We start from the raw sequence: 12,143 nt of genomic DNA on the forward strand, positions 1-12,143 counted from the left end.
CAACAGTAAGAGTTGTGAGTATATGTAAATGCAATAGCATCTGAACATGAAGTGACAAAGTAAATGTCTGGAGAAAAATGCTGATGCAATCAGTGTTATATTAGGGATTTAGTTTATTTTTTTACAATCATGTACATGCAGTGAAACACAGAAGGAACCCATGCTTAGGTAAGAAAGAATGACACAGAAGTAACATGGTTAGGAGGAATAAAGAATAATCACTGATTTTGTTAGGCTGCTAAATTGTACTCTCAGCATTCCAGAAGCCAGGAGCAGGTGCTTTCTGCACATTTCCAGTCAGCCATGCATTAATGTAAATGGACTCTTCAATGTGGACAATGTGACAAGCCGAGTATCTTCCTTTAGGACCTCTTTGAAGAGTGCTCTTGTGCTTTGTTTAACATTTATAGAATCATACATAATTGTATTTTCTGATACATACATTAAATGTTCTTAATCACCTTCTTATTTCTCTCGCCTCACTTCAGTTATTGCATTGCAAGAGGGGGAACAGAGGAGGCAAAAGGACAAAAACTTACAGAGCAAACGAAAAGAAATAATAATGAAGAAAAGATGTGACTAAAACCATGTGTTTATTTGCAGCCAAAGACAGCTTTCAAGCATTTGCCCATCATTTGCAGTGATGGATTCGAAGCAGCTACAGAACAAGAAGAAACAATGAAAGCAGAGTGGAAAAGGAACAGAGCCCATACCTTGGTCGCCCATCATCAGGTGCGCCAGACCTTGAAGGGAAACAAGAGCACAGTCAGCAATGAACAAGGGAGCACAGGAAGGTGGTGTTGTCACAGTGACAAAAATGTTTTGTGACAGGCATCTGTTTCCTATGGGATGTCTGTATCACAGAGGGAAATTAGAGAGCATTTTTCAACCACTGGTTGGAATGCTTTGGGCTATGAGTAACGAAAGTGCAATTCAAACACTGGGTGCTGTTTTCCTGTGTACTTCTGTGCAATCGTCAGGATGACAGAAAATAATAAAATGCTTTCAAATCCAACCAATTCCTTTAAGAGTCCATCTGTCTTTATCTTATTTTGATTATATTGTTTTGAACACTTTGCTAGGAGGACTTCCTGTCCTCTACTTGTGAAATGATGCTAAAAACCACGAGAATTGTAAACCTGAAAAATGGGCTGGGTCTGATCTTTTTCCCCTCATAAAAATGAGCACTTCAGGTAATTAAATAAAATTTCTTTGTCACATTGAAATGATAATGCAAGGGATGTCTCCTTATTTGTGTGAAACATGAGAAGAATAAATCGGTTCCAGTGAAGGCAAATTACATCATATGTAATACAAAATATATAGCAATAAGGAAAATTCAAGGGACAGCTTCTATAGCTACTTCATAAATCTGTAAGAAATAGATTTTGTTTACACTTGTTTTTAAAGATGAATTCCAATCATATGAGCATAGGTCTAGTGACATTTCAAAACATGTTCATAACCATAATCACACAACCAGAGTCAAATTACATTATTCTTCAGCTAAAAATATTCAGCTTTTTAAAGTAACATTAATAAAATTATACTTTTATTCTCTTTGAGAATAATGTGATAAAGGGAGAACATTTTTTTTAGAAGTAAGAAGGTATTTTACATTTTATGTCTGGTTTTAAAAAAAGGCCTATGCTTGTTGAACTTGTCTGTTTTAGGATCCATTTCAGCAGTTATTAATTGTTCGTGATAAATGTGCTCCTCTTCTCCAAAAACTATAAATTATTTTCTTATTTGCAATGAATTAAAATCAATTCACACAAAGACGGTGAGCAGTAAAATATCCTGCTCTTTACTGGAAAGCAGACTTCCTAGAGAGTTTTGATCTTTAATTCACAAAGAAAATTAGGTGCACAAATGACTCATGCATTTGGGGGTAGTTCAAAGAAGATACTCTCAATTGCAATCAGTTTTGAAGGATTTGTATCTTATCAGCTCCAAATCTCAAGTGATATTCCAAATAGACTAACAATAGGTTGGTCGAATTTGTGATTTTTAATGTCACCCAATTTAGATGTGTAGATAAACTGAAGGGCCTGATGTGCCCCATCTCTTGGGCAATAGATTCTGTTTCCAAATACAGTGCCCTACAGCTGGCAGGATTACTTGGGGTTTACAGCAACATAAATGAAAGCTGGGCATGATCCTGAAGGGATACCTACTTAAGCATTGTTTGGGAAACATCACACAGCTGTGCTGCAGCTAGCAGTTTGTGAAAGACAGTAGAAAGGTTTTCATGCATGTTCTTTCTCTGTAAGTGTTGCTACCACTGAGAGACACGGTGGGGTATACACAAAGACCCATGATCAATCTTCATTCTTTTAATGCTGAATGTTCTTGCTTGGATCACTTGCTTCACAGCCTTCTGAAAGTATTACTCTCTTCAAGGGATTATTTAACTCCTCTTTTGGCTTTTAACATTTTGTGTTGGCAACTACAGTAAGAAATCTCAAAACTTTTGGCCTTAATTATGTTAAGTAGAGGGAAGCTGAAACTCGTAGAATGTTACAGTATCTTTTTCTTTATTAAAATGTAATTTTTCAGCAATTGCTGTCATATCTCCTAGGGGAATGCAAAGAAGGTAATCTGTTACCAGCTTGCATTAGAATATGATCTTTACAGCTATAAGGACCTAAAAAAAAGGCCTAGCTTCAGGAGTTTACCACTGCCTGATAGCTATGATTTTGCTAAAGTTGTATGCAAGATTGGTCAGTTGTATATACATGATTCTTCTATAATTTGAAATAAATGTAAATGGCAGAAGTGTCTCTTGACAACATTATAGAAACCACTTGAATTTTAAGTCACTTACAGTGCTGTTCAACTAAAAAGGAAGTCAAGTGAACGTAAAAAAAAAATACACTGCTCAAACCAGACATCTATCAATTAAAAATATTAGTACTAGTCCTCAAGAAAATGTATTTTGCTTTACTCTGTTTGTTACTTTATTTGTGAAGCTGTAAGATTACTTACACTTACTTGCTAAAAGCACATAATGATACTTACCTTATTTTATGTTTGCAATCTATGAATGAAGACTATGGAAGACTGAAGAATTACTATTACTCTACCTGTGGAATCCACAGAGTGGTTTAAAATGATACAGATATATCTACCATGATAGGAATCACTTTTAGATTTTCAAAATGACAGTCTGCTTATAATTTGAGAATACTACATTGGACAGTTGTAGAAAGTTCTAGCCTTAACTAGCCATGTATAGGTGTACCATTCATTGAAAATACTCACTTGTGTGCCACTACTTCATAAGTAGAATTATAAAAGCTTTTTGTTTGTGAATTAGGAATTAAAGATTTTGTAGGAACGCCTTATCTGTGATCCACTCCATCTTTATACTGAACTTGGCTCTGAGAAGAGAGAGTTAAGTGGCACAGGATGGGATAGTGTAAGCAGAAATGAAGATAAGATATTTTCATGATTTGGTGTATCAGTTCTATGCAGAGCACAGGCCAAAAGAAAATTTAAACATGCTAAACCTGTGGTGAACATGTTCAATCCTAGCACAATTTTAGTAAAATGACTAAAATATAGTCTTTTCATATCAACAATATATATAAATTTAACTATGTTAATATTAAATCCTTCTGTTTTCTTATGTAGCTGTAGCTTAACTTAATGAGATGCTCAGATATCACAGAAATCAAAGATTAAAGATTTTATCTCCATTTTCAAAGTGTGCTTTGGATATACATTCTGTGCTTCCATTCTTTCCATATACATCCTCTGTAACTTCAATATATGTGTAAGTATCCAGATCTATGTTGGAATAAATTTATGGTTGCAGTTTTAAGAATTAGATTCAGGTAAAGTCTGGATTAACCATTATCTAAGCTTTTTCTTGTACTGCTGTGCATAAACGAATATGTGAAATGAAACTGAACCTCCTTATCTAGCTATATTGATTCTAATTTGGATTTGAGACTCATGTTGACACCAGTAAGGGTTTTATGCACAGATCAAATATAAGATTAGGTACTTATTTCTAGGCTTTTATGTTTTTCAGTTAGAATTACTATGCTAGTGTTGTTGAATACATTTTCATTTCACAACAGAAAGGAAACTGTATTGCTATGTATGTGTGTGACAGTGTAAACAAGTAAAGCACCAGAATTGATTAAATTTTCTTTCTCCTACTGGTAGCATCTATTTTAATAAAATTGCAAATCATTGTGTATGTGCTAAATCTGAGCACGTCTCTTTGCCCTCGAATAAAGTAGCATGGAGAAATGCAGCACCAATATTTCCAGGCTTTTTAAGAAAATTACCAGTGAATAGACAGGCAGTGCCTGTGACTTGAATTCTGAATGAACTCAAGCCCCAGAATGGCTCGCTGCAGGACCCTGGTTCAGAGCCATGCCAGGGAAGTCACTTTGCATATAAATTAGCTTACAAATTCCCAGATTTTAAAACAGCTTTAAAAGTATTATGAAAAAAAAAAAATAAATCAAAAGTTATTGCTCAGTGTAGATAGATAAGCTAATTTTTCCAATAGATAATAGGTTATCCAGAATGCAAAGATTCAGCACAGAGAGACCTTTAAATGCACTTGTACCTAAAAAAGCACCTGCATCTTCTGGCTTATAAGCAAAACGACAATACTGCTTCCCAGCAATAACTGATCTGTGAAGCATATTCTGTACCTTTGAAACTATTATATATAGGCATGCAACATGTTTTGCCAGCTAATAGACTTACCGATATCCAGGCTAGATGGCATTGTGCTTTAGTTTCCACTGCCCTTTGCCATACTTTCTTTAAAGGGATTTATCTATGTACCAACATTATCATTAAAATCACATGCTGCTTCTTTCACAATGTCCAAAATGCAGAGAGCATTATGCGGAAAAGTTAGACAGAATTTTTTTTTTCCTAACACTTGGTGCTATAAAGACTAGTACAGTAAGCAAGATTTGTAGTATTAAATAAAAAAGCGCTTTCCATTTTCCTGAGCAATTAAAATACAGGTATTTAACATGCATTACATTCTTACAAGGAGTATTTATGCTTCACACTAATGAAACAAATAGTTTCTTGGAGTGTTTTTCATACAGAACATGAGAAGAAATCAGTCCTTCTGCAAATCTCCTGAATGATTTTGAAGAATGGTATCAGTTACACTAGTATAAATCCCATTGCTTCAGCAGGGATATTCTGGAATCACACCAATAAGGCCAAGATTAAAATGGAGTTTTGCTTGTGTTCTGTATGGAAAAAAGAAATCACACTTATTTAATAAACTTCTATACATTTATGGTTAAAAAAATGCAACTTACCGTACTGCATGTTATGCGTACTTTTATAACATTAAGCAGAATGGAAAAAAAACCACTAAACAGAAGGGAAAAACAAACGCTTAAGAAAATAAGGTAGAAAGCACCCACCTTCTACATAGTTGTCTTCTGTAAGCACATAACAGGGAAGGAGAGAAAAGGAAAACATTCATTAAGCAGCATGCAGACTGGAACTTGCCATTGCATGTCTTCATCATGCAAGGCATCAAACACAACATGCAAGTGCTCTGTTGCTACAATCCAGAGGGAAGAGCAAAAGCACCAGGGAAGCAATGTTTCCTCTATTTAACAAAATTCATGTGATATGACACAAAACGATACTGTTTCCAAAGTGCAAAAATTGGACAGGAGTTACTGCATCTCTCTGTAAGTTCAATTATTATTAGTCATCGATCAGAGAATGTTCTTGTAAGACTTTTATAAGTACATATTTTAAAGCCATCAGTCATTTGTGATAGGGATTCTAAATTAATTTGCTTTTACTTTCCCATTCTGAATTTTCCTTAATGACCTGTACAAAGTAGACAGTTTTAAGCAGATCAAACAAGTTAACTTCAGTTTTAGAGTATGCTGTGAAGATGTTTTCACAGGCAGCGTGGCTGATACTGCACTCATGACTGAGGCGCTCACTCTGGTCATGGTGTCAGAAGTCCAAATCCAGTGTGGCAAAACTGTGACTTAAGCTGGGTGGAATAACTCAGAATTGTAGGATCATATCTCACAGCATCTGTCAACATCATAAACTTGCACATCTTAAATAATCAAACAGTTCCCTTCCTTGTACAGTTTCCAAAATCCACAGTAATTTCAGGTGTGGGTTATGCCTCCAGATTAGACCAAAGGGCATTTTGCCTAAGTAAAGGCTACTATAAACCACCAATAATTTGGCCTTTTATTCCCAGCCTAACATCAAGATGGGGTACAGGAAGAAAATTTCCCTCAAAGCCTACACAGCAAGAGAGGACTAGGAATTGGGCTTCAGCTAATGAAGTGGACAGAATTTACAGATTAGAAACAGGCTCAGAGTCCTAGTACTCATGGTAGTCTCTACATCCTCAGCTACTCCACTAGGTAGGTGACTGTGAGGGAGAATGTCTCTGTTGCCCATTATGATTTTGACTGAGGAGAGGTTAGGAGAGAGTACAAAGATATCTACAGTGAGAGAGAAACTGGGAAAGGTAAAATAACAGAGGAAAACCAACACAAAAGTCAGGGAGAAGGACTGTGTGAAACAACGAAGAAACAGGGAAGGGTGAAACACAGCAGTCTGAACTCTTGGGAGCTCGCTTCCTGCAGTTTGTGCCATCTCTGTCAACACTTGCTGGGGAGTGAGCACACAGAAGCAACTGCAAATGGAAGACCAGTTCTATAATTGCAGGTTGTTTCTCAAGGAGTCTTCCTATAGGAACATATCTTTTCATGTGACAATTAAGAAATGCGATCTAAACTAATTTGGATATATTGTAAGCCAGGAGTCAATAAAATGAGTTACACAGAACTGAGCTCAATTATATCTCTTAAACACAGCAATTTCCTTCCAGACCATGTCACTTTTCATAATGAAAAGTGTTTATAAGTTAATGCCACAAAACACTGAAAAATCTTATAAGTAGACAGTATTCCAATAAATAATCTTAAACGTTTACTGCTTTAAAAAGAAAAATTACTATAAATGATGAATACTACGGGTTTAAGTCTCAGTTTTTAGTTGTAATACTCACAGGTCAGAACAGATTAAGTTATTTGGCTTAAGATATTATAAATCACCTTTTCCATACACACACTTTTAATTTAGACGTCCAGAATCTCTGCCTGAAATGTTAGTTTGTTATGAAACTGCAAAGGGTACACACTGTTTCATGTATTTAGGAAATTAAGAGGCTGAAAAGAAAAAAAATAACTGAAAAGCAATACACCTGTCGTGAGTAAATATCTGAAGATCAAAAAAATCAAGTAAAGTTCACTGAGAAAGTGAAAACCACCCAATTCCAAAAGATAAATATAAGTTCTATACACAGTGTTAATTACAGTGATATTTGTGCTTTTAGAAATAACTATTTATAATGAAAATTTTCTGGAAGAGCCTTTTGCCTTTTAACTGTATATAGTATTTTCCTTCTTCACATATAAAAACTCACAAACTTAATGAAAATGATAATTCATTCCTCCACATTTTTGTCATGGTAAGTTAAACAATTTTAAACAGTTTTACAATCTAAGAAAAAAAACAGATTCATCTTCTTTATCGTACTTCACAAAGTTTTTATGTTAGTTTAATGTTGAGCACTATTGTTTATTGAAGTTTTTTTCTTGTGATGACTGAGATATTTTCATATCAATATCAATTTCCTTGACCTTCCTAATTCTCATTTTCTTGGCATGGCCTATTCTTATAAAAAGCCAGAAGACTCAAATTCTAATTTGGCTTTTTATTCACTTAGCTTATTCTTTGAAAGCCCTGTATACTACCAACATCTTACTTTTGCAGTTTGGAGGGAACAAAATTTTCCTCATTTAAATCAGGTGTAACTTTATTTATGTTATTACAGTTGCACTGGTATAAATTTGTGTAACTGGAGGAGAGCAGAGCCATATTATGCATTTCTGTCATTGCTGATGATTTAGCCATTCATAGTTTGCACTTACCCACATTTATATCCATCCAGCCTGGAGGACCTTATTGTCTACTGAAGAGCTCTGTCGGCATCAGTGGAACCAGAGGCTTTCTAGACCCAAAATGCCACCTCCTAGCTGCTGTAGGCATTGGCAGAGAACTGCTCTTAGCCTTTTCTGCACCAGTGGCTCATGCCACTGATTTTCATCCATGTACAGCCCACGTATGAGACAAGGGGCTAAAAGGGAGTGTCAATGCAACAGCGGAGGAACAGGACAGCCTTGCCGCTTCCAGTAGCAACTAGTCAGCTGGTCAGACAGGTAGCGTTGTCTTCAGCACTCTGACTTCTAGTAGATGTGAAAAGTCCTCTATTTTCATGTTGCACTGAGTTACTCACTTAAAGAACTAGATGGGTCTCCATCCACTGAAAATGCTTTTTTCCTAGACCTTCCCCCATCCCCACCAATGATTCTAAATTGCACTCCTAATTTCTGTGTTTACAACCGAATTCCTTTGACCAAAATCTATTCTCAGTGCTACTGATGTAATCTGTTGACACTACACGCTGAGCCAAATACTGGTTGATTTAAATCTGGCAAGACACAGTTGAAATCAGTAGAACTACACAAGTTACACATGAATCTGGCTATGAATCTGGCTTATTATCTTCAGATGAATTGTCTCAGGCTGTCCCTACTGTGCTAAGAGCAGAATCTGCTCCATAGTTTTTTGCAGCAAAAGCCCATCCAATTCTAACTATTTTAGCATATTACTATGATTCAGAGATATAAAATGGGAATCATGTTTTTACAGGATATTTGTATTAATACAGGTATCATTTTAGTACTTGATGATGCTTCATGGAAACCTTGATTTTTTTAAAAAAATAAGAGATTGCTTATATAGGAGATTGCAATTACGTTTTGTGGTTATTTCTGCTATTACACATCATCCACACACAGAGCACAATATTTATCCTGACAATTATATAAGAACAGTATTCTCATGACAAACAAATGAAACAGAACATTAGTATTTGAAGTTACAGAAATAACATAATAAGAAATAGCATAGTGGAAGTGTAATCTTTATAATTTTTCTTTTTACAAATCAAATTATAATTGAAAATTACATTCAGCAACAATAACTGGTATATATATACAAACATAGTTTATGATTTTTTAAAATATATTAAGTGGTATGAGCAGTGGGGAAGAAGCTTGAAATAAAGCTTATTTTTATGCAGGTGTCTTGCAATAAAAATAGCTAGAAATTTAAGATACATTATTTTAAGTTTGTTTTCCCAAAGAGTAACACATAGGTATATTTGTCTACACATTTATCTACCAAAAATGCTGTACTGGAAAATGTAAATTCAACACGCAGCTTTTTCTATGGGACTGTACCCAGCATCTCTTGAATAGTGTAACTTAGCCTATCCTGTCAATTTCTCATATTGTAAGAAAAACTGCTTTATTTAACACATGATTCAAAAGAAAATATTAAAAAGGATAGGAAAAGATGAAGTATGTTATAAAGTATGTTATAAAGTATGAACGGCCATACTCTCAATAATTATAAACTAAAGCAATACATTGAAAATCTGTGGCTATTAGCATTGGTCTTCTCAAGTGCTGTGTATCTGACAAATTCCATCAGGATTATTTGAATTTTTTTTAAATGTATTTTTTAAATCCACTGTAAACATTGATTATAGTAATTATGTTAGTAAACATTGATTGTAATTATGAATAATTAGAAATGTATTATAAAGATACCTGAACTATTATTCCGTTGCAGCCTTCTGCTTGAATATTAAGTAAACAGGGAATCAGCATTTCCTACAGCTAGGCCTCATGCAACAAAATTTGGGATTAATCCACAAAATCTGCAAATAAATCAGAATCTAGGAAAGTGGGCCCAAAAGTTCCTACATTTTCACATGTTCTCATTAGGTCTGAAGTCAATGTACAGCCTCTCCCAGATTCCACAAAGCTCTGAGTGAACTCATTCAGAAGACCTTCCAGCAGTTTGTAGAAATATAACAGGAACTCCATTGCTGGTTTTTTTTATGGGAATTTCAGAAAAACACAAGTTTGCTTCTGTTCTACCTTCATTTTCTATCTACATCTCTGAAGATCCCTTATTTTCTGAAATGTCCTGTACAAGACTCAGGAGAAAGGTGCAATACCATCAGAAACAGAGATGACCTATCTGGACCAAAAATGAGAATGAGACTTTCAACCAAATGAGGATCACTGGGGTAAAATTAGATGTTTCTGCCATTTTTTGTACAAGACAAAGCCATTGGCCCAAATTCAGTACATCACTGTACATTCTACTAACAACCATGAATTTACTCTAGGTGTGGCCAACTTTTCTAGGCAGTGGTATGTATACCAAATGCAGTGAGAATGAAATAATGACAAGATAATTTCATATAAGCTACTGTAAATGAGCTCCTAGTGTGAAACAGGGGCGGGAGGGAAGGCAGTGCAAGTATTGAATGCACAGGGAAAGAAATAACAAACAAGTAGAAAATTACATTACTTTTTGTGGCATAACTAAAATCATTACTGCGTTTAGTTCCACTTCTCACATATTTAAAAGCAAGTGAAAAATGAAAGAGGTTTCAGAAAAAAACTTTTTCCCACAGTCATTCATGGCATTAAAAAACTAAGAAAACTCAGCAACCATGTCTTCCAGTGAAAGCACTAAGATGCTCAATCTATTGAATATATCAAAAATGGAATATGAGGGATCTTGAAGCCAGTTTGCAACTATCAGTGTCAGGAGAAAGATTCTGATACCTGGAAGTCCTTTCAACCAGACAAATGGTAAGATCAAGAGCCAGGTAAGTTCAAAGCAAAAATAAGATTAACATTTTCAATAAAGATAAAATAAGCATTGGGAATACTTGGAAATTCTTCCCTGAAGTCTTTAGACAAAGACTTTGTCTAACAGAAACTGTTTATCAATCATTGCTTTTGGGATGCATTGTAGGAATCACTGGGATAAATTCTGCCTTTTGCCTTTTGGAGGTCAGGTTAATATCTTCACAGCATTACATTCAGGTCATAACTTGTATAAATCTATTCATTTTCTCTATTCAAATGAGAACAGAAACTAAGCATAAATAGCAGCAAATACCTTATTAAAACAAAAAATGTTAAAATTGTTTTCTCAGAACCAATCTCTGCATAAGCTGCACGAAGAGCTCAATGAGAAATGTTTTACATGAAGAATTCAAATATAATGGGTGGGGAAAAAAAAATCTATTACTGTTCCCAGAGGAAAAATACCCTCACCCCCAATTTACTTCTACAACCCATAATATTTTATAATACCTTCTCCCGTTGTCAGTATATGACAAACAGAATCAAAATCAAGACATAAATAAATCAATACTCTTTCTGAGGCAACAATTTTTCTGCCATTTGATTCTTAAATCACTTTCCTATCATCACAAATGTATCAAACATGAACTTATTCAACATTGCTTTAGTTTAATGTTATTAATGTATGTTTATTTAATTTTTAGACATTTTTAGGTTTTGCACATCTGAATAGGCTATTGGCTTTTTTGGAGCCCCAACAGTTAACAAATAAGTACATCTTTGATACTTATATCTACTTTTTCTCAGTTGCTTCACAGAACTGATATTTTGAGAAAGTAACTTCTCCTTTTAATAATTTTTATCATAGTTCTAAATGAACTTGGACTGACTCACAGGGGAAATAATAATGTAGATATAAAAATGACTGCTTTTTAACTGTATTACAATTTCAAGAAAATTTTACTCTGGAGTTATTTTGCCACCTCATTAAATTTAATTTATTAAATTTAATACTTTTTCTCCAAAATTCATCTAGGTAGTCTCAGTTGTACTGAACTTCTGACCTGCTTGCAATATGTCAATGCTTTAAAAAAATTTGCATCAGTCACTGAGACAACTGTTCTTGCATCTGTGCCATGGCTGAAGCAACCACGACCAGGAATCAAAGGTGGAGTCAAAGTTTTTTTATTAATTTAATTTAGTAATATTAATAACAGAGATAATGAAAGGAGAAATAAGTAATTTCTGTAAGTGAAGGTGAGTCCAAGAACTACGATCCCCCTCCAATGTTTTCATTTCCATGGATAAGCAGAAAATGAAACACTAGTATATCTATGTTTTCCACTCAGTAACCAGTTATTCTTT

At 34.6% G+C, this 12,143-nt stretch overlaps 1 protein-coding gene across 31 annotated transcripts in view; it reads right to left on the minus strand.

The window, feature by feature from the left end:
* NRXN1 (neurexin 1) overlaps positions 1–12,143 on the minus strand; it is a 759,121-nt gene that overhangs the window by 670,937 nt on the left and 76,041 nt on the right. For 23 of the 31 annotated variants that reach the window (XM_051616125.1, XM_051616124.1, XM_051616130.1 and 20 more), the window contains exons 3-4: positions 5,418–5,435; positions 714–743 (exon numbers count right to left, since the gene is read on the minus strand). The exons of 5 other annotated variants lie outside the window; for them this stretch is intronic. In XM_051616125.1, the coding sequence (XP_051472085.1) occupies positions 714–743; positions 5,418–5,435 (48 nt within the window). The remainder of the gene's footprint in view (positions 1–713; positions 744–5,417; positions 5,436–12,143) is intronic. 3 more of the 31 variants (XM_051616133.1, XM_051616113.1, XM_051616108.1) reach the window with 1 other exon arrangement.

The sequence above is a fragment of the Apus apus genome, chromosome 3 (assembly GCF_020740795.1).
Source record: "Apus apus isolate bApuApu2 chromosome 3, bApuApu2.pri.cur, whole genome shotgun sequence".
NCBI classification, from domain to species: domain Eukaryota; kingdom Metazoa; phylum Chordata; class Aves; order Apodiformes; family Apodidae; genus Apus; species Apus apus.